The 24579-nt window shown below is 31.2% G+C and overlaps 2 protein-coding genes across 2 annotated transcripts; both read right to left on the bottom strand.

The window, feature by feature from the left end:
• Positions 1–4112: 4112 nt before the first annotated feature.
• LOC112030747 (cucurbitadienol 11-hydroxylase) lies at positions 4113–18704 on the bottom strand. Its single transcript, XM_024063412.2, has 11 exons — positions 18643–18704; positions 18465–18510; positions 17144–17381; positions 16529–16853; positions 6447–6599; positions 6123–6371; positions 5257–5346; positions 5093–5171; positions 4897–5003; positions 4659–4786; positions 4113–4487 (listed from the first exon to the last, which is right to left on the bottom strand). Exons 3-11 carry the CDS (start codon positions 17341–17343, stop codon positions 4394–4396), a joined length of 1425 nt encoding a protein of 474 aa, XP_023919180.1. The 5' UTR covers positions 17344–17381; positions 18465–18510; positions 18643–18704; the 3' UTR covers positions 4113–4393.
• A 126-nt stretch (positions 18705–18830) lies between these two features.
• LOC112030745 (beta-amyrin 16-alpha-hydroxylase CYP87D16-like) lies at positions 18831–21191 on the bottom strand. The gene is made up of 5 exons (XM_065773203.1): positions 20889–21191; positions 19740–19892; positions 19198–19287; positions 19017–19095; positions 18831–18934 (listed from the first exon to the last, which is right to left on the bottom strand). The coding sequence occupies exons 1-5, from the start codon at positions 21189–21191 to the stop codon at positions 18831–18833; spliced, it is 729 nt and encodes a 242-aa protein (XP_065629275.1).
• Positions 21192–24579: the final 3388 nt, after the last annotated feature.

The raw sequence follows: 24579 nt of genomic DNA, 5'->3' as shown, positions 1-24579 counted from the left end.
AGAAGAAATGAGTAATAAAGAAAGTCTAGATGGCAAAAATGCCCCCACCACCTTGTTTGATCTGTTCTACCCCATGTGAATTTTTTATTTTTATTTTTTATGAAAGATGATAGGGTTGGGATGGGTTTTGCTTGTCTTGTTCTGATCCGAATGTTATATAATTATATATAGATATATAATTTTTTATACATATATATATAATTTAATCTTCTCTATATATATTCTAGTTATAATTTATTTATTTTTATACAAATTATGTTACCATCTCTAAAGCATTTGTCTCTCATTCTCTCCTAGTACTCTCAAGGTCACTATTTCCTTATATTTTTCATATTTGTCTCATCATTGTTGAAGCAATCTCATCAGGATTAGTAAAACATTTTAAATCCACCTCAAACCCAATTTATACATCTAACCCTGTACCACCCTTTTGTCATTTCTAAACTAAACTAATATTCATTATGTTTATGCTTCCCATTAGAAAGGGCAAATTGTATCTTGAATTCCATGATTTAAGAGACTGGTTTTAAATTAATTCTTGTACTCTAAGTTTTGAATTAAACTCCATATATACTATAAAAAATATTTCAATTCAAACCATACACCCATCTATGGTGGATCGGTGATGTCGTTAATTAATAGCAAACACTGAGATGAAATGATGTCGTATGGTTATTTTAACCTCATGTGCTTATTATATATGAACATGATTTCACTTCAAGTCGCATTGTATTTTTCATTTTTGACTTCATGTAAGCGAAGGGTTTTCTTAAGAACTTTTGAAAGTGTGAGGTTCAATATGTAAACACCTTAAAAAACTGGGGTTCAAATGTAATTTATCAAAAAAAATTATAGAATTTGTGAAGCCAGATATAAGGGTACTTACTTTATAAAGAGCAACAGTAATTAGAAAAGTTTTTTCTTTTTAAACGTCTTTTTCTCAAAGTCTATTATTATTTTTTTTGTTTGGACCCTCAACAAAGTATTTAGCAAAAAGAGACAAAAAGATATCAAGAAATTATGCACCTCACATCAAAGAAAGTAACTAAACAACTAAAAGAAGGAAATCCGATGTCTGAACTAGGAAGATATATAACTAATTATAGGCCAATAAAAAAATTTCATCCTTATCAACAAACATGTCAGTCCAGAGTCCAGACAAAATAATTGATGTATAGAAAGTTACAACTTAGATAAGAAGAACTGGAATTGAAATCATCTCAAAGATGAAACTATCTCTGCCTAATAGTTAGTCCTCTAGAGACACTTCCAAGTAAAATACACATGGTCGAGTAAATTTATTGAGAACAAAACCATCAATATATATATAAAAGCAGAGACCTCATGTGAGAGTGTATGAGATCCTATCACGTGACACTCTAATATTGCATTTAGACTTTTTTACCTATTTTCATTAAGGTTTTTTTTTTTTAATTGTTATTCAGTAGATCATAGTAACTTATTTTTACTATTGTTTAAATTTAGCATTTTTTTTACCTCTTTTTATTAAGTATTTTTTACTGTTATCCAATAGATCATAGTAACTTCTTTTTACTATTATATCAAATATAAGCTATTCTAGACAATTAGACCAATTAAACCAAATTATTCACTACAAAATAGGCTACCTTTTAAAAGTAGACCAAACCTTATGAAAAACTCAAGTCTAGTTATTAACTTACATAATATGACCAAAATTTGACCTTTCCCACGTGTAAGTCAAAGCAAAAACTCTTCCCCTCTTACAAACTCTCTTCTTCCTCCCCCACGTATAGATGATATTTCTAGAAAATCTCATTCTCACGAAATCATGTCTCCATTTTCCCCCAATTTCAATTTAATATGCTTTTGTCAATTAATAATGTTCTATAAAATTTATGCAAACAAATTCTATGTCATCGACCAGTAAAAAAAAAATCTAGAGATCCTTAAGGTTGTTGAAATAATTGACAAGTGCATATTTCTAAAATTTATAATAACAAAAAGTCTAATAAATAGTATATACTATCTCACAAAATGCCATTAACTTAATATTTTCTTTAGAAAAATTCAACGATTGGAATGGTAAATACATGATCCTATACAAGAAATACCAAAAATACATGCAAAACAATTTTCATAGGAGGATTTATCTTTAAATAATATAAAGACAATAGTAAAGATAAAATGCATTGAATAAGATCCTACAAAACAGATTTGTTAATCATTTCAAATTATACTCATCATTTACGTAAAAAAATAATAATACATCATATTATTTACATTAAAAAAATAATACATATTAATTTCAAAGTTCATGGCAAGATGTGAACTGTTAGAGTATTGCAACAATAAATAACATTGGTACAACAATGGGTTGGTATTACATTTTGTGCGTACTTTGTGAAAGGAATGTCAAATCACAAGCAGGATCATTTTAGTGTGCAAAATGTGAAACAAAAAAAAATCTTTCCATCCCAAAGTTAAAGGCATTCACATTAACTACATACTCTCCAAATATTTATAATATATTTATCTAACTATAACTACAATATATATAAACACACACACACACACACACACACACACACACACACAATTGCAAACTACTTTAGATACATGATTCAAATTGAAGTTTTTGATGCAACTGACAAAACAAATTTTGTGATATTTAATTGAGATGCCGAGAAAATCCTAAATAAATCTACAAGAGATTTTGTTGAAAAATAAACTGAAGTACAACTTATTTAAATTATTGTAAAACTATTGATATTGGAGAAGGAATCACACGTGATTTGAAAAAAAAAAATTAGGAAAAAAAAAAAGGATTTTCCTACTTCATTTGAATGAATTCTATCTAAATGGTAGTTTTGAAAATTACATAATTGTTAAGATTTTTGATGCACATTCAAATGACAAAATGTATGGAAGAAAAAAAAAAATACACAATCCAATATGCTATATCAATTCTTTTTGCTCTACTATTCCAAAATTAACAAAAATAAAAAATAAAAACATTTATAAAAAGCTGTCACATCATTGAAATTTAATATAAATGCAAATACCTACGAAAAATCTTAGTGACAAAATCCAAATTTTGTAAGATCCAATCAAGAATCTCCCGGTACCAATTCATTAGTGATTAACACAAATGATGCAACAAAAGGAAAAATGATGAAAGCGCAAAAATTGAACAAATATGGACGGACTAAACTTCAAATGTTGAAGATGGAGAAACTGATGATGATAACAAGCATCATCATACTGCAATAACAAAGCATTGAAGAAACAAAAATAAATAAATAAATAAATATAAATAAAAGATTTTGTAATGAAGCTTTTTAGTACATCACATAAAAAAAATCAATAATATAAAATGAATTAATATGCTTTTATCAACTTTTATTATACAATATTACTCCAAAATTGTTTTAATTATTGTTTATTACTTAAACAAAATAATTATAATAGATAGGGTAAAATACTATTTTGGTCCCTAAAACTTACCAAAAGTTTATTTTTCACCCCTAAACTTTAAGAAGTTTATTTTTTGTCCCTAAACTATTGAAAAGTTCATATTTCGTCCCTAACTATTGAAAATGTTTTATTTATGTCATTAAACTTTATTAAAAGTTTGTTTTTCATCTCTAAACTGTTGAAAATGTTCTTTTTTCATCCTTATTTTTGTCTCTATACTTGTGGGGGAGTATTTTTTTGCTCTAAGGAAACTTAGGAGTACTCCTTTAGGCAATTTTTGCTTTTGTCACACATTGGAAGGAAATCCTTCCTCTTAGCACCTTATAAGGCATGAACCAATAGTTGAAGAGTACCACTAGTTTGACATAAGGCATGAACCACCAATGGTTGAAGAGTACCACTAGTTTGACATAAGGTATGAACTAATGGTTGAAAAGTACCACTAGTTTACCAATGGTTGAAGAGTACCACTAGTTTGACCAAACTAGTGGTACTCTTCAACCATTGGTTCATGCCTTATAAGGTGCTAAGAGGAAGGATTTCCTTCCAATGTGGGACAAGAGCAAAAATTGCCTAAAGGAGTACTCTTAAGTTTCCTTAGAGCAAAAAAAAAAAAAACTCCCCCACAATAGTATTAAAAAAACTCTTTACAAAGTTTAGAGACAAAAAATAAACTTTTAGTAAAGTTTAGGGACCAAAATAGTATTTTACCCTAATAGATATATGTGTGCAATTTATAATTGTTACTTTTTATGATAAACTCATAACTAACAAAGTTTTATAATAAATATGCAATATATGTGTAATATTTTCCAAAATCAAATTTACATAAAACATTATAACATTTTCCGTGTATCGCACGAACAACTTATTAGTTGCTAATAAAGTTTGATGCGTTGCCACATTAATTTACATCCACATTACCAGCATGTCAGCCTCAAGTATGCTTTTTCGAGATCTTAATCCGAAGGGTATTCCTAAACTTTAGATTAGGAGTCCGGACAATGTCTCCTCCCTCAATCTTTGTCCACCTACATATATGAAGAAAAATAAAAAATAAAAAAGTGTGCAAATCATGCACACATACTCATGTGCATGCCTAATGATCTAGAAATATCTCATACGCCATTTATATCTCACAATATGTAATCAGCTTGATGTATATAACCTTTATATGATATATATTTTCTCAATGATGTTACCTGTATTTAGTTACCAAGACATGGAAAAATAGGGACATTAACACCCTACTATACTCTGAGCCAGCACAATGCTTTGTTCCCCCACCAAAAGGCATGAAATGCTTCGATATGTCATTTGCTTTGAGGTCCTACATATCATGTTGAATAACCAAAAAAAAAAAAGTAATCAGATAAAGGGCAATGATTTAGAACCATAGACTTCATGGTTATGTTGCTTAATTAAAACTAATTCAACCACCTTCCAACGCCATGGGTTGAATGCAAGAGGATCCTCAAATGTGTTAGGGTTTAATTGAAGAGCAGATGTGACAATCACAATAGCCCACCCTGCTGGAATTGTGTATCCTACACAAAATCAACTTGTAACGTATTATACTGTATACATAATATATATGATCTAAATTGAAGACTTAGCAAAACTTTAGCATGTTTACCATTCACTTGGATATCCTTCAGTGCTCTTCGTATCAATCCGGGTGTCACACTTGCTAGCCTAAGAGTTTCATTTATAACCTGTAATAATGAACACAAATTTTGTAAGAAATGCCAATTTAGTTTTATTGTACTATAAGGTGTGTATTTTGTAGATATAACTCACATATAGTGTAAATGTCATCGACTTATATTCTTCCCATGTGATTGGGGAATCTGGGTTTTCTCTCCTTTTCAGAATTTCCTCATGTTCAGCCTGATTATTGAACACAAATGTTAAAAACACAAAAGACATATTATAAACAGCCGTAATAACCAAGATTATGCTATTGAACACAAATGTTAAAAACACAAAAGACATATTATAAACAGCCGTAATAACCAAGATTATGCTATGTCACGTATTCTTGGAAAGGGAAATAAATTTCACTATATTTTTTTTCTATTTTCAGAAAAGTTTGCATTTAAATTAAAGGATTGCCAATAACACGAAGAGGATTGACTCTCACTATCTCAATGACACACAGCCACTTATTAGAATAATAGTTAAATAATTGAATTGATCATTTTTTTTATATCATTTTTTTCCCTTTTTGAGAAACAAACTTGCACAAATACGTTTCTCAAAAAAAAAAAAAAAAAAAAAAAATATGATATCCCTGTAGAAGATCCTAAGTTTGAATTATGTTAATATTACAACTATGTACAAGATGAGATGTAACCTCACTCACAAGACTGGTATACATATTTTTTGTATATAAACAGAAACCATAAACTACTAACTCCTCAACATGTACAAAATTGGATGTCATATGTGCCATCTATTTCTGGTGTATGAGACAAAAACAAAAAAGGATGAAACTTGTGTAATTATTCAGTGTCCTCATATATAGCAAAATAAATGCATGCTTTCTCCTCTAACATGAATGGTAGGTCTTACTATGAACTTAATTACTCCAAACTCATCCATCTAAATTAGTTATTATAAATATAGTGCTCAACAGTTTGTTGAGAATAATATAATATACTCACAGTCAATTCCTCTAACACCACAGGGTTCTCGGAAAGTAGCTTGCAAGCTAACGATAATGTCAATGAAATTGAATCAAAACTGACATAAAGCAGCCCAAACATTAGCTGAACAACAAATTCCTCAGTTAGGAAGTTCTCAAATTTCATGTCTTCAATGATATGATCAAGTACATCTCCCTGATGTGTCCCAGGTGATGCAAGCTTCTTGTTTAATACATCCAGCATGAGATTCAATGCCTTCTTATGGTTCTGAATGAGCTTAAAAGGTCAAACCAATAATATTCATAAAATATTGTACAAGAGTGAAAAAAATGTTTCATTTACCTCTAAACATTTATGGTAAGCGGTACAGGGGATGTTCAAGGGAAAAGAGAGAAGGCCTTCTGAAAAGCTGACATAATAATTGTCGGTTAAATCTATTGATGGATTTTCAGGGTCATAACTAAACGTCAGCTTTGCTCCAAAATGAAAAGCCATCTGTTATTGACCAAGTGATATGTTTTAATCATACTGTCATACACCCAAAAAAGAAGTGTTACATATGTAAAAAGAGATATAACAAATTTTACTGCATATCTTTTATAAATTAACATGTCAAAACTTTTAAACACAACACCAAAAAGTAATTAACAATTGTTTTTTATTATGTTATTAACTAGTTGCTATCCCGTGCGATGCACGGAAAAATTTAAAAAAATGTTCAAGAAATTTTTTTTTTTTTTTTAATTCATCTTCCTCTAGATTGATGAAAGCTATAAGATTAATTCCTAATATTCATGTACTTAAACAGCAAGTTTAAATGGTTAAATGCAAGTTTGATGAATCCAAAATCATAACTTTTAAAAATACTTCATTCATTTCTCAAAAAAAAAAAAAAAAAAAAAAAAAAAAAAACTTCATTCTAGACTTACAAAAGTAAATTCATGAATCTTTACTCCTCCTTCGGCAAGCACAATTATTTTCCAAATAAATCTCCTTTCAAATATTGTTTCTCATTATTGGTACATTTTGTAGTTGGAAAAGAGATATGCAATTCTAATGTTTTGTTCATATTGCAAAGTTACATGCTATTTATAATTTGTTTATAAATATTTGAAGATTGATCATTTAATGAGGCATGCTATATATACTAATTCATTAAAAAAAAAAATGTCAAATGTTTCTTGAAAATTTAATTGGTTGAAAACACAATCGGTGCTATATAACAAATTTCCACTTTGAATTCATTATATTTTATTAAAATGCAAAACTCCATTTAAGACTAACAGGTATTTGCTAAACTATATAGCCATGCAACTATATAAGTTGATAGTGTATATATTGTGTGCGGGAATGTGGATATGCATACACAAAAACACACAAAATTAAAATACAAATTATGTGTTCCTACTTCTCTATAAAATCTAAAAGGCAATAAAAACCAACAGCGAAGTTGAATAAAAATTGTATCCGAAAACATAATATAAAAGACATTTCTTATTAACTTATATCCCAAAATTTTAAGGAGCATCTCAAGTAGTTTAGTAGCTAAGCATAGCTTTTAGAAACTATAGCATTCAGCAAGAACTTTCAATATCTATCCTAATTTACAATTTTTTTTTTTCAATAAGTAACCTAATTTACATACATGACAGCTTAGCAACTGAAAGAAGACTTCCACTGAAACTTCTATGGCACCATCAAACTCCAAACTTGTCAACATGCGCTAATAGCCTTTGAGACATTTGTTGGTTCCTCTCTCCTTTAGATTCAATTTTTCCACCATGTTCTATAATAAGTTACATACAATCATCATAGAACTCCTAATCATAACTTGAGGCAAGTTTTCAAGAACTTCATAGAACCCAATCCTATGATAATTTTGGCCATTGAGATGGAAAACATATGGGCCTGTACCATTATTTACCGACCTGTCTACTTTACCACCCAAAGAGGTAAAAGTGAACAATGAAATTCTTCCAAGAAGAGGTATATTTTCTCTATCTCTTGTCTTCTTTGTTTCTTAAATTTATCATATATTTTCAACTCTTTTCTTAAATTTATCATATATTTTCAACTCTTTTCTTAAATTTATATTTTCAACTCTTTTCCTTTCACTTGTCACTCATTTAACTTGAAATTTCATGGAATCAAATAGCTAAATATATAGATAAACAACTAATTTACATACTCTTTCTAAGAATAACTCCATTGCCCAACCTTTTCATTAATCTTCTTAGTCAAAGTCTAATATAAAGAATATTAAAAATAATAAAAAATATTATTTCTATATAGTATTTTTATAGAATTCAAAACAGGGTTTATATTATTTACGTGTAATCTAACATACACATATTAGTGCATTTGAAGTCTGAAATATTTAATTAATTAACTCATGTTAAACATTACTAACATCTCCTTGTTTAACATATTGTGTCAATTTTTTTTTTTTGGTTTGTCTTTTGGTTGCAGTTGCATATTCTAAACACATTGATTCTAATTCCTTTTCATCCATTTGTTAATATATAGAGTAGTAGAGTTTAAACAGAACTCATTTGTTTGAGCAGTTGGATTTTTTTTTTCTTTTTTATCTCTTCTTTCATTTTTTACTTCAGTAGTTTAGATTGATTTCAGCATTCTCAAATAGTAGAGTAATAGAATTTTCGTTAGAATCAATTTTCTTAGAGCAAAAATTGTGTCATCATTGAGTTTTTCTTGGAGTTGTGAATTTCCTTTATTTACTTATTTTTTATGCAGCAGCTGGAATTTATATGTTTGAGTAAAGTAATACAATAATTTATATAAAATTGGCTAAGCCACAAATCAAAAACCATTGTACAATGATAAACTAATATTAATATAATTATTCTAAATAAATAGTATCTCTCTCACCAAACAATGGATATTCAAAGTAATTAAAATTATTATCCTAACTATATAATGCCCCACTAATCAAACTACCAAACATGCTAGAACTCGAGTCCTCCATCAATTCTAAATAATGCATATTCTTATGTTATGATTAGGGGAGAATACAAAACAAAAGGGAGTGAACCCATACATGAGGTAACATGAGAATTGTAGAGAGTAAATGGCAAAAAAGCAAAAGCAACACAGAGCAACGCAAATAAACAAAAAAGCAATGCAAAGCAACCCCAATGAAACCAAACGGCATGCTGAGGCAGAGCAAGAGTCATAGAAAAATCAAAAACTAAAGTCAACACACCGTATTGTCTACCCAACGCCTATATGATCCTGGCCAAAACCCATTAAGTGAAAACAACGTAGTGTCTCACCAATGAAACTGTCTTAGTCCCTAAAACTTGATTTGTCTCAATCACTAATTTGACGGCATGCCGAAAAGAGTGTATACGGCCGATACTCAAACATTATAAATGCCAACCTAAACCTTGTAAATGGTTTGAGAGGCAAAATCCTCAGACAATGTAAATGCCAGCCTAGGCTAAAACCAAAAACACTACCACGTTTAGATTAAAACCAAAAAAAAAAAAGGGCACTCCCACATAGCCACAATTCTACACTCCCACATTTAGATTATAAAAAGAATACTCCAATGCCACAGAAATACACTCCCACGTATAGATTAAAAAGAAACATTCCCACCCAAAAAAAAAAAAACACTCCACATCCCACGTTTAGATTTAAGAAAGAAAAGAGAAAAAGAAAATAAAAACCTAATCCCTAGTTTAACTGGAATACCCCAAACTTAAAGCATTCTTACCCATATTCCTTAATCAAAATCAAAGTTAACCCAAACACCTACTTCAATATCAGTCCAACCAAAATATAAGTATATAACCAAATCCATTAAATCTACATTGACACAACCACAGAAAATTGTTTCAACTGCAACAATATTGCCTGATTTTGCACATACTACACGAACTAATCTAAGTCGCATTACAACACTCAAGAGGCAGTAGGTAGTAACAAAATGTAAGAAGGGAATAAAAACATCAAGCAATCAAGCAAAAAGAATAGAGTAGAAAACAAACTGGGATTTAGAGATACCTGAATTGAAGTATCCAGCTTCTATCAGTATTTATAAACTATGAGGAAAGGAGTAAGAAAGATAGAGAGGCTGCCGTTAGAAGGTGGGGAAGGGGAAGGAACATATTTTGCGTAAGAAGTCTACAGTTAGAAAGTGGGGAAGGGGAAGTCACACAATTTGCTTGAGAAAACTGCCATTAGAAGGTGGGGAATGGGAAGGAATGTGAGAAACAAAACAGAAGGAAATTGAGGAGGTTGAAACTGTGATTTTCAAAGGCTTTTCAGTTTAGAAGGCTTGGGTTTGGGTTTAAGTCAGAATTTAATTTATAAGTGGTGTGTTGGTGGAATTAAATTTAAAAGAAGTGAGCTTTATGGTGGAGATAGTTAGAAAATAATTTTAGTTTTATTAGTATTTTAAAATTGATAAAAATTATTTTAAAATTGTAGGATAAATTTAGGAAAGAGGATGAGAATGACATGACTGCTGACGTGGCTCAATGTGAGCATAGCAACATTAAATGTCACGCTTTAGCTTTTAGTAATACTAGTCGCTAACCCGTACGATGCACGGGAAAATTGAGAAAAATGATCAAGAACTTAATTATTTATAAGATTAATTTCTAATATTCATATATTCCATTCTAGTCTTGCGAAAGCAAAAAAATTATAAATCATTGCTCCTTCAGCAGGCACGTTTATTTCCCAGTTAAGTTCCCTTTCAAAATAGAGCTTCTCATTATTGGTACACTTTATGGTTGAAAAAGAGATATGCAGGTGAAATTTTTAGTTCATATTGCAAAGTTACATGTAACTTATAATTTGTTTCTAATTATTTGACGATTTATCTATTTATTAAGGCCAATAAGTAGCCTAATTTTAAAAATGTTTCCTTTTCCCTTCAGATCCAAAGAACCAAAAAGCCAGACCCCTCCCCTCTTATAATGTCAATGAATTTAATAAAGCCTTGAATTATTGAATTTTTTCAAGTGATTGCACAGTAGGTTGATCTAGCTGCTGGTCACAGAGCAATACAATTTTGGCACGGCATGTACTGATGTTCTTTTGCATTATATCAATATCAATTCCTTTTTGACAAATAAAACAGCATCGCCAACATTAAACATTTTGATAATTACAAATTAACTTCTAGATAATTTCAGAACTCATACACCTAAAAATCATTATAATGCAGCCATTATATATCGGTTTAAAAGCATCCTATCAATCATTCAGACCAATTGCATTATCTAATAGCAGGAAAAATTTATAAAACTTAAGCAATAATAGATCTTGATGATCGTGAAAAACCACCAAAAATGTTAGATCTTGATTAGCTTGTATTAAGTAGTAATGATCCCAACTCTTGTAACCTGCACTTAGTAGGTAAAATTTTCTGAGTTGTTCTCCATAGTATTTTCAAATTCCATTGCTTCTTCCAGGCTGATCTCTATTCTTGACATCACCCCCTATTGCAAAAAATATGCTAACCTCACATTAAACCTCCCTTGAGCATTTGTTATCCACATAATCTTATCTAGTGTATTTCTTATTGAGAGCAATTTTAACAATGGCACAGATTGAGGCTACATCAAATAGGTCATGTAACTTTGCCAAGTCCCACTCTTCTCTCATTGCATCAATTAGCAAACTAACCACCAGTTGCTGTTGAACCACTAAGCTATCTTAGCAATTTGTTTGAAATTATGACCATGACCCAGAAGTCTTCCCATATTCTAACTTCTTGCCATATATATTAAAAAGACAGTTTTACTTATGATCCCAATTAAGCTCTTTTAAGATACACGATGCACAAATTATAAGAACAAAGGTCGTAAAAAATTACTTTAAATTGATGTTTTCTTTGAAAATTTTTATGAAATATGGGATGAAAGTAATTGCTGACCTGCATGTAGTTTACGGATCACAAAATGGAAATGATCACAGTGGGACAAGAGATGGATTTCAGGAATGGGGAGATTCCAATATAAAGGATACTGTAGCAGTCATAGAATTCCTAGCAAAAAGGTTCAACAAACTTAACTTTTATTCTTACTATAAAGTACCATATCTTTGATTAACTGCTAATGTTTTTTTTTTTTTCTTTTAAATAAAATGGTTTGAGAATGCTGTCTAAGAGTGACAGACCACATGCAATATAGACCACTCCAATAAGAGCAACTGATGAATTTTGAATGTTCCCAACATCTTAAATTAGACCTTGTTTTTGTGCAGGTATGCCAACAATCCAAGTCTTCCAGCAATTGAGTTAATGAACGAACCTTATGCACTAGGAGTCACTCCAAACAACCTTAAAAGCTATTTTAAATCCGGGTATGGTGCTGTGAGAAAGTACACACCAAGAGCTTATGTGATCCTCTCAAACCAGTTAAGGAATGCTCATCCAAAAGAGCAACACTCATTTGTTGGAAACTTCAATCATGTGGTCATTGACATGCATTACTACAATCTCTTTTTAGATGAGTTTAGAAACATGAATGTACAATCTTATGCACTAAAAACCATGACAACTTCCAATTCCCCCCTCAGTTTTGTAAACCAAACTTATGCAGTAGTGGCAGCCATTGCTGTTGTCTGGTATAAATCTTTTCTATTTGGAAAAAACCTAAGACCAAGACCACTTTTAAATTAGACCCAAATTCATAGAACCCACAATTCATTCTCAATGATAAATTTCAAATTTGCAAAGAATATCCCAAACTCTAATCTCAATGCACAAACCCACCATGAAATAAATCATTAAAAAATAAACCTTCTTCTTAATATCCCTTAAACTTTCAAATACATAATCTCAAAGACCTTGTGATTCAATTCATCTCCTTTCTACTGTATAAACCTATCCTATTTGCAAAAACTAAAATTGTCTTCATAAGTTAAATACCAAAACGTTAAGACTCCAATTTCAATACTAATCCCACCACCAATAGTCTACTAAATTAGTAAAAATATCTAACATATGACCTCATATTCACAGATCCACCTCTAAATCAAACCCAAACCTACAATGCAAAAGAAACCAATACCAAACTCTAATCTCAATGCGCAAACCCACCACAAAATGAGTCATAAAAATTCAAACCCAAAGATCAATTTCCCCTAAAAGTTCAAATACACAATCTCAAAGTCTATTTTGGTTCCATCTTGGTTCAAATTAGAACCTATAAATCCCAAATGGAAACCAAAAAGAATTAGAATTTAAAATTCCTTATGAATCTCAAATTTATATCTAGAAGAGAAACTATACCCTAAAATCAAGTTTCTAAGTGGTAGCCACATGAACCCAGATAAGAATTCACAAAATTAAATCCAAGACCTTTTCATTTTGAACACCAAGACTTTTTTTTTGATGAATGTAAACAAACACTCACGCGCAATACACATACACTAAAAAAGATATAATGTTTTATGTTTTAGGGTGTATTGGTTTTTTTACTACTTATGTTTTTGCATTTAATACACATAAATTCACTTTGTGTTAGAAGCTTCCACTGCCCATTTTAGCACTGCCCGAATTCTCACCTACATGCGCTATATGCCCCCCACCTTTTTTTTTTTCTTTTTACTTTTGCTTTTTGTTATTTTACAGTTCAAAATTTATGAACCCAAGAAAGACAACTTGAGGGCCCTTATCTTTTGCACTATTTTATTCCCCTTAACTTGTATTCTCTCTGAAGCTATCCATTTCACTGATCAACAACATATATTCAACCTCATAGAAATTCAAGCTCTTATTGGTGTCTTTGCAATTTAATAGATAATCCGTAATGAATTGGTAGTAAAACTGAATAACCTACTCATAATAGATAATCCGTAATGAATTGCTAGTAAAACCGAACAGCCTACACAACCAAACGATAATATAAATTTATTCTAGCATACCAAAAGATATAACCAAAATAGTTTAGCATAGCCTCTTCTCTTTATTTCTAATTCTAGAAACAATCTAGCTTTATTTACAATGTAATTTTCCAGCAAAGCAACTCATTAGTACCAATTCATATAAATCAAAAGATAATTTATTGGCAGTTTTTCTTCAGCATCTGTCAGTATTGAATCCATTCATTTATATGACATTGTAATTCTCTTCAGCTTCTGTCAGTATTGAACCAAAAGAAAGAGCTCTAATTAAAAAGCCTAGCAATCAAAACAATCATCCACACCACAGCAATGCAATTCATTTTTATTTATAATTGAACAAACAATCCAGCTTTATTTACAATGGAATTTCCTAGCAAAGCAATTCATTTTTATTTCTAATTAAAGAAAAAATCCAGCTTTATTTAAAATGGAATTTCCCATCAATGCAATTCATTTTTATTTCTAATTAAAGAAAAAATCCAGCTTTATTTAAAATGGAATTTCCCATCAAAGCAATTCATTTTTATTTCTAATTAAAGAAAAAATCCAGCTTTATTTACAATGGAATTTCCCAACAAAGCAACTCCTTACTACCAATTCGTAAAAATCAAAAGATAATCTATTGGAAGTTCATTACTACCAATTCATATAAATCAAAAGATTATCTATTGCCAGTTCTTCTGTAGCATTTGTCAGTATTGAATCTATTCATTTATATGACATAGAAATTTTCTTCAATTTTAGTCAGTATTGAACCAATAGACAGAGCTCCAATTAAAAACCCTAGCAATCAAAATAATCATCCAAATCACAGCAAAGCAATTCATTTTTATTTTCCAGCAAAGCAACTCACTGAACAATGTCGTATTTCTTTTGTTTAATTCTTTTGGTTACATAAATTGAAGAAACAATCTAGCTTGAGGGATACTATGGAAGATGATGATGTGCCTCCTGCATCATAGCTTGTGGCATGAAAGTTGACCCACAATGTTTCAAAAGAAAGTTGACAGTTATAAATGCTGTGTTGGGAATTTTTCTTTAGGTTTTGTCAGTATTGAATATATTATAAATAAGACAATGTATTTTACATTATATTTTGGTAGTAAAACCGAAAAGCCTACACAATTCATATAATTCAAAACCGAGTAGCAATTCATTACGGATATTCCATTGGCGGTTTTGCTATCAAATCATTACTATGGAAGGTGTTTTGGATGAAAATTAACCCACAATGTTTCGGATGAAAGTTGATAGGTATAAACTCTGTGTTGCGAATTTTAATATTGAATCTATTAGAAATAAGACAATCCAAATAGCCTACACAATTCATATAATTCAAAACTGAGTAGCAATTCATTACGGATAATCTATTGGTGGTTTTGCTACCAAACCATTACTACAAATTCATATAAATCAAAAGATAATCTATTGGTGGTATTTCTACAACATCTGTCAGTATTGAATTTATTGATTTATATGACATTGTAATTTTCTTCAGCTTATCTCAGTATTGAACCAAAAGACACACCTTCAATTAAAAACCACAGCAATCAAAAGAATCATCCACACCACAACATGAAAGAGGCAGTAAAGCTTTTGTCATTATTGAACCAAAAGTCAGAGCTCAAATTAAAAGCCCCAGCAATCAAAATTTCAGCATAACAATTATCCACACCACAACACAAAAGAGGCAGTAACAAAATATAAAAAAGGGAAACAAAAAACATCAAGCATAAGAATGGAGCACAAAAAGAACTGGGATTTAGAGATACCTTATTCGAATCAGTCAGGTTTTGTTAGAATTTATATATTGTGAGGAGTGGAAGACAGGAAGGAAGGAAGTCAAATAAGTGGCAGTTACTGTGAAACCATAGAGCAGGAAGGTGGGGAGATTTTCATGGTCAAATGGTATCAGATTCCTTCCCTTCACGGTTTCAGACTTTTGGGTTTTCCTTATGTTGAAACGATGTGAAACTGTAGAGCAGAACTTCAAACAGTTTGTTTTTCCTGAAACGATGAGTAACCGTAGAGCAGGAAGGTGGGAGAAATCAAATTGTCTGTTTGCCCTTTCCTTTTGTCACGCTACGCTTCTCACGCGTGAAACCCTATTTCACGGTTACAAATTTCCTATTTTTCCTTTAAGTTGAAAAGGCTTTAGGTTGGGCTTTATGGTGGAATTAAATAGATAAAAAGTGGGCTTTATGGTAGAGATAGGACTGAAATTTATTATACAGATTTATTATTATTATGATATTTATAGATTTATTATGATTCTGAAATTTGAAAAAACTATTTTAAAATTCTAGGACAAAAAAAGAAGAAGATAGAAATGACATGGTCGCTGACGTGGCGTAACGTGAGTGCAGCAACATTTAACGCTACGCTTCAGCTTTTAGTAATATATAGATATAGATGTGACACTAATTAAATTAACAAGTTATTCTGTAAATTTTTTTTGTAGTAAAATTGATTGTAGCTTTAGAATTTTTTATGTATAAATTTGTGAGCATTTTAACATAGCTGGTGAGAATAAAAATTACCTCCGAAGCAGCATGTCTCACTTTAATGGATTCCTGGCTTGACCAAGAGCAAATTGTTTTGTTAACCAGTTCTTCCAACTGAGGAAGAAGCTTTGCTTTGAGGCTCTCAGCACCAAAGTGACTCAAAGCTAAGTTTCTCACATACTTGTGAATGAGGCTACCATCTGGTCTATTCTCCCCTTGTTTAAAGACCTTGGCAAATAAGTCAAGGTACCATGATTCAACCAACTTTCCTTCTTGCTGCAGGATGAAATGGTGGAATTCGGGGTCTGCAGAAACCACAACTGGCCGGCTTGCTATATTTGATCGAAACAATGGCCGATATCTGCAAGATTTTGGTTACAAACCAAAAATGATCAAATTTATGTAATCTAATGCAATAATTAACTTATACACCCAAAATATGCATCTTCCCTCTCACATTGTTTGAACCTTGCAGCCCTTTGGGAGAGGAAGGATGCATACATCAGATGTGAGATACCTTTTCCATCTAAAGTTGTGAAGATGAAATTATAAAGAAAGAAAAGACTCTGTTACTAATAATAAATTACTAATCGTTCTAGTTCTCAACGAAACAGGATTGTAATTTATAGAAGTACAAACAATAGCATATACCTCTGCAGTCTCTTTTTGATGAATGGGGAAACATCAAAGGAATAACTTGGAATTATCATCTGAAGGGTTTCTCCGATGAGAGGGAGGCCCATGGAACCCGGAGGGAGAATTCCATTGCACTTAGGATTCCGCCATTTATATATCCAGTGAGTAACGCATGTTACAAACAATGCTGCCAGACACAACCCAAAGGTTGACATCGCTTTGACTATGTTCAGTGCAGATATATTGAATTAAGCTGTAACAAATATTGCAATAGTGAGGCTGGTGGTGGATGTGTATCAATATATGCAAGTCTTAAGGAAAGAGAGAGTTGTGGGACAAAGACAAAAGAAAAGCTATAAGGAAACAAGAAGAGTGGTGCCATGAATGAGTATGCAGGTGACGGTTAAATAGATCAGCTAAGTGGGTAATTTTTGTACCTGTTTGGATTGCTGTAGTAGCAAGTACTGTACTAATCTCTTAAAAATTAAAATGGAAAGGAGGGAAAATAATAAGACATCATATAAAACCAAAATTATATCCTTATTTGTTCATTTTAAAGAAATAAATATTAAATTGGTCTAAAAAAAGAGAATAGATATTAAATTGATTTCACAAGGGCAAACTTGATGATTAAATTTTTTAATACAAAGTGGAACCCCTCATCACATTTCCCCTCCCATTTTCCTAGTTTGGAGGAAAAACAGTTCCTACCATTTTCAATGAAATTATTTAGGGTTCAAAAATCATCTTCCTTATTGTAATAATTCTATTAAAAAAAGAAGAAGAAGAACAAGGGTTTGGAGGGATATTTTATCCTTGAAAATCACATAAACCCCTTTTCCCTCCCTTTAAAAGCACATTTAAATAAGTTTTTTTTTTTTAAATTTTTTATGCTGCACATTTAAATAAGTTAATTAGTGGATTAGGGTGTGTTCGGATACTACTTATTTTGCTGAAATTGAAAAATTATTATTGAAAAGACTGTAGATAAAGGTAAAAAAAACTAGTTAAAATAGTACAGTGGTGCCCATAAATAATGTCAAAAAGTGTAATGGGACTCATGAATAGTAGTAAAAATATGCTGAATAGTGAAATAATATTAATTTTTAAGTGAAATATAGAGTATCCAATTATTCTGAATGAAATCGGACTTCTTATCTCAATATAGAACATCCTATTATTTTGTATGAAATAAGAATGTCCTCTTTTTTTTCTTTTTCTTTTTTCTTTTCCTATATAAACACTATGAAATTTTATCATATCACATTCCTTCCATAATAATTGTCATTTAATTGCTCTTCGTAGAAAAATTAATGTGGAGGCCATTTGTAAATACCAGAAGAGGACTTCGAGCAATGTTTCCTCCCTTGACCTTTGTCCACCTAAATATAAATAAAAATTTAAGAGGTCACTAATGGATAGTAATATCCTACCACAAAACTCACTGTGATCATCATCTTGTGGCAATAGCCTAATCCCCAATGTAAGTGACACTATGAAGGGGAACAAATTACCTATATTCGCTGACCAAAACATGAAGGAAGATAGCCATGAAAGTTTTACTATAGTCTGCCCCTGCACATTGTCTAATTCAAGATCCTAGTTCCATTGATTTTCAAATCAATCAAAAGCAATAATATGGGGAATTAAAAAATGTATGTAATAACTGTTTACTCTAGTAAGGTTACTTATTACATACCTTTCAGCGCCATGGATTGAAAGAAAGTGGATCCTTGTAAGTTTTTGGGTTTAACTGAAGTGCTGAAGTTACAAGCATAATGGTCCAACCAGTCGGAATTGTATATCCTGGTAAGCACTCAGCCCATCATTTACACTTTGTTACTGAACATAAAGACAATGAACCAAATACATGCATTTGAGAGCATACCTCTAAATTTAATATCTTTTAGTGCTTTTTGTAGCAAGCCAGGAGAAAGATTTGTAATCCTAAGAACTTCATTGATTACCTGTAATTTCCACACAATAAAATATTTATGTTTATGAGATAATCGGAATCATCTAACACTACAAAGTACAAATAGGGAATATTTTGAGATTGTGGAACTAACTTGATGGGTAAAAGTCATTGACTTATATTCATCCCATGTAAGAATGGAATTTGGATTCTCTCTAGCTTTAAGAATTGCCTCGTGCTCAGCCTAATATATGACACATCATCAGTGTTTCACCATTACCATACAGAAAATAAAGTGCTAAAAGAAATTTGTTCTACATGTGCACATACCGACAACTTTTGTAGAACTGCTGGATGGTCTGCAATTAACTTGATTGTAAATGATAATGTTGTTGAAATCGTTTCAAAGGTAGTAAATGAGACCCCAAAAATAAAACGGGTGAGAAAATCTTCTGATAAGAATTTCTCCTTATCTATGTTATCTACGACTTGATCAAGCATATCCTCATGTCATTCAGGTGAATTCATTTTCTCTTTTACTATTTTCTTGAATATGGTCATTGCCTCCTTTTTATCCTGAATGAAAATGAAGATTTTATACTAATGTATCTGAGTCATTCTAAAGTTTAAACATATACATCTTGGGATAATTTATCCTGCGAGAATTTATCTTTTCTCATTAATTATTTCGGTTACCTGCAAAGATTTATTGTATGCGAAGCTGGGAATATTCAAGGGATATGACATAAAACTTCCTGCGACATTGATTAACTTCTCACTCAATTTCACAGGTGATTTTTCAGCATCATAACTAAACATTATACTCTTTGCACTGAAATTAAACACCATCTGCAAGGCCCATAAAGATGTTAGAATTCAATGTTGGCAAATCCATATCACAATGTATGTATCAAATATGGTTGTAACACATACGTTGAAGTTAGGTTAATTCAAAATTTATTAAATTTATCATTCGTAATAAAATTTCCTGACATTTTCTATAAAATATAAAATAAATAAATAAAAATTTAAAGGTTAGGTCCAGCATTGAAGAAAGATTTGAAAACCTGAAAATTTTGTTTAAGCGAAATTGGATTCAGTTGAGCGAAACAATAAGTCAGACAACGTTTATATCAGCTGACTCTAACACAACGTTCACTGGAGCATGATTGCGGAACATTGAATTCTATTTCAACGTGAAGAGGGATTTTTGCTGACTTTGAACCTATAAATAAATGAACCTTAATGCAAGACTTTAAACCCCAAGAGCCTTCCCTTGAGCTTAGAAACAAAGTAATCATCTGTTTGACCTGACCTTATTGAAAGCATAGATTCTTACCTTGTGTCAGTGTGTACACTGACTTCCCAGAGTTTTGGCTTGGAGCGAACGTGCCATTTGTAGATCGTTCAAAAGAAGTCCAAAGGTTATGGTCCTTATGGAGATATTACAGTAAAGTAAGCTGGCCGTTTTCTTGGTTACATAGGATTACAAAGGTTTTGTAGTTTAATCTTGTAACTACTTCTCTTATAGTGTATTTTCAATTGAAGTAATTTATCTTTAGAAGAAGTTCTTCAAAAGTTTTCTACTTCGTCACCAAATTCTTGTGAACTTTATAATTTGTCTCTACTGCTTTGTAGTTTATGGTGATGCATATTTATTAACATTTTTATTGAGAACTTGAACTGTACGTGCAGATTGATCTTGTATCTAAGAGTTATTCAAGTTTGATGGTTAGAACGCAAGGGGTCAAAAAAGAATTTTTCAAAGATATGTTACTTGTAACATGAATGACAAAAAATTGTACATTATAAAGAAACGTGTCTACTGCGAAAATTGTAACTTACAATGGAAGCGGCTTGTTTCATTTCAATAGAAGAGTTAGTTGACCATGTTTCTAGGGTTTTACTAACAAATACTTCAATTTGAGGAACTAACTTTCCCTTAAGTGATTCAGCACCAAAGTGATCCAATAAGAGGCTTCTTGTGTATTTGTGGATAACACCAGCTGCATATATTCTATTTTCTCCTTCCATAGTGAAAAGCTTGGAAAATGAATCCAAGTACCATAATTCAACTAATTTTCCTTCTTGTTTAACGATGTGATAGTTGAATTCAGAATCTATTGATATTACAACCGACCGACCCATTACACTAGTTCGAAATATTGGCCCATATTTGAAAGAAAGGAAAAAAAAATTACATCAGTGATAGTTGGCTTATCCAATCAATTAGGAGGAATCAATGTTTATGTTATCATATTCTAGACTAGGATTAGTGATTATGCATTATAATATCGTTACAAATGGTATTAGATATGATTCATATACTCTATCTTTTGTTTCATCCCCTTGCTCACAACAAGAGACACATACATACATAAATTCATACTTGTACATAGATCAATGATATATACTATAAAAAGTAAAAAACACACACATACACTAGTTATCAAATATATATATATATATATATATATATTAATAATAAAGATACATATAATCATTAGCATGTTACCTTTGAGCTCTCTTTTTGAAAAATGGGTGGAGGTCTAGAGAGTAACTTGGAATGATCAACTGAAGGGACTCTCCAATAAGGGGTAGACCCATAGATCCTGGAGGGAGGACACCGTTGCACTTTCGATTGTTCCATTTGTTTAGCAAGTAAAATAAATGACAACAACTGCAACAATACACACACTACAAAAAATCGTCCTATTGCAGTGTTTTTTTTCTTCCTAGAGCTTTTAAAACTGCCATAATAGAGAAGCCTGTACCAATGCTTTTTGAAATCGCTGGTATAGGAAACCCTATTATGGTAGCTCAAAATCGGTGCTTTATAAATTGCTGCAACAGGAGGCTTATAGCAGCAATTTCCAAAAATGCTGGTATATGAAGCCCTATTGTAGCGCTTTATAACTGCCAATATAAGTTAGGTTTATCTTTTTTTTTTTTTTTTTTTTAATTAATTAAAATTTTGAAACTATCCTATCCTAAAACATCAAAAGCGCTAGAATATGGTTGTCCTATCACAGCGCTCTAAAAGCGCTGGAATAGGGTTACTGATTTCCCTTATGGGAAAGACTTATCCTGGTGCTTTTGAAGCGCTGGAATAGGGTCCACCTATTCCAGCGCTCTGAAAGAGCTAGAATAGGATTATTTCATTCCCTTATGGAGAGAGACCTATTCCGACGCTTTTGAAAGAATTGGCGTATAGTTAACCTATCTTGGCGCTTTTGGAAAAATGCCAGAATAGGCCACCTATAGGGATTTGTTAATTAACAAATGACCAACAAGGTTTTGAAACTCGGACTGGACCGTACGGTCCGACCGAAAAAATCGCGAACCTCTTAGTTTTGCGATTTTTTAGCTTCAAGAACCCGTGCGAACCATGGTTGAACCGTACGGTTCTGAGAATCGTGACTAGTTTTTGAGGTTCGAACGGTTTCTTTTTGTTTCAACTTTTTTGGTGAATTTTGGCCAATACACCGGTATGAAGTTATGATCAGATCTTGAAGAAATGAAAGAACACGAAGAAGAACAAAGATCGGAATAAGATCTAATAATTTCAGATCTTGAACAAAGGGATTTGTAAGGAAAAAAAAAAAAGGAACCAGAGAAGAAGAAGACAAGTTCCTCAAAAAAAAAAAAAAAAAAAAAAAAGAAAAAAAAGAAGAAGAAGAAGAGAGACAAGAATAACACAACGAAGCAGGGCCTGCAACCAGTTGAAGCAGCAGCTAGCAGGTTGCCAACACAGTCGCTGATCACGCCTTCGTCTTTTGCTGCTGCTTCTTCTTCTTTCTTCTTTTTTTTTCTTCTTCTCTTTCTTTTTTCCGTTGATCGAGATCACTCTGTAATTTCCTCTTTTTTTGTTGAATACTACTATTATGTGTTCTCTTTCTTTGTTTTGTTACCTTGTTACTCCTTTTGAATTCCCAAATCCCTCACGTGGCTAACATTGGAATGATGAAAGGTTTTAATTTTTTACTAAAAGAAAAAAAATTTCAGCCATTAAATTCAAATTTTTTTTTTCATCTGCCCAGCATGATGTGATATGCATTGCTAGGTGCATTAAATATTTTAAGTATTTTTAAAAGGAGTAATGCTCCGAACACAAATTATTTTACAACATTTTTACAAAATGTTGATATGACCAACTTCTTATTAGTTTTCATCTAATCCACCATTAATATCACATATTTATTTACCAATAATTACTCACCACATCAGTAGTTTGTAAAAAATTTTGTAAAATAATTTGTATCTCTAGTATTATTCTTTTAAGAGTAATGTACTATCACAATATTTTACACAATTTTTTGCTATAATTTGACATATGGCAAAGTGTGAGTAATGAAAAAAAAAAAATATGGGTCTACATCTCTACCACTTACATCTCGTCACGTGGCAAATTATGGCAAAATTTGTATAAAATGTTATGGTACTATTATTGCTCTAATTTTAATTAATATTTACAGTTAAGTATATAATAATTATTAAATAATTATTTCAATTTAAAATTATTAAATAATTTAAATATTTTATTTTATTTTATTTGAGTGTCTTTCTAATTCTTATATAATAATAATAATAATTATTATTATTACTATTATTATTATTAAAAGTTTAACTAATCAATATATAAATAAATAAATAGATATTATATTAAAATTTGCTTAGGATTTGATATTTCTTATTTGTCTTGTAAAAGTTAAGATATGAAAATATATATTTGAAATATAGATATTTATATTTAATTGGATTGTTTTAGTTAAATTTTCTATTTATACTAATTTAATATATTGATTTATATTAAAATAATTATTAAATTAATTATGTTGTTATCACGGTTCGACCCTGGTTCGATTTCGGTTTGACCTCAAAAACCTGGAACCTCTCCTTTTTACGGTTCAATAAACAGTCCGGGTCTGAAAAGCTTGACAACCAATACTCCCCTAAACCTAGAAAAAGATCAAAGTACCCCCCAAAACATTGAAAAAGAGCAAAAACACCACCGATACCTAGAAAAAGACTGATATACCCTCGAAACTTAATAAATGACTAAAATGGTCCCAAAACATAAAAAATGACCCAAGCACCCCGTAAGACATCGAAAATGACCAAAGTACCCCTTGTGCCTAAAACAAGCCAAAATACCCTCGATTACTTGAATAAGACCAAAATACCCCTATAAGTCTAACAAATGATTGAAATGCCCCCAGTAAGACAAAAAATGTCCAAAACACACTCGACCCCCAAAAAAATACTGATACACCCCCGAAACATAAAAAATGACCGAAATACCCCTAAAATATCGAAATGAATGAAATACCTCCTAAAAGCTAGAAAATGACAAAAGTACCCTCGATGCCAGAAAAATGTGGGAAACCCTTCGATTACTAGAATAATACCAAAAAAGCCCTATAAATCAAAAAAATGACCACAATGCCCTCGTAACCACAAAAAATGTTCAACATACACTCGATACCAGAAAAAAGACCAATGCACCACCAAAAAAAAAAAAAAAAAAAAAGACCGA

The sequence above is a fragment of the Quercus suber genome, unplaced genomic scaffold (genome assembly GCF_002906115.3).
Source record: "Quercus suber isolate HL8 unplaced genomic scaffold, Cork oak 2.0 scaffold_70, whole genome shotgun sequence".
In the NCBI taxonomy this organism is placed as follows: domain Eukaryota; kingdom Viridiplantae; phylum Streptophyta; class Magnoliopsida; order Fagales; family Fagaceae; genus Quercus; species Quercus suber.
Note: the sequence above shows the minus strand (reverse complement) of the source record. Positions and strands in the feature narration are given on the sequence as shown.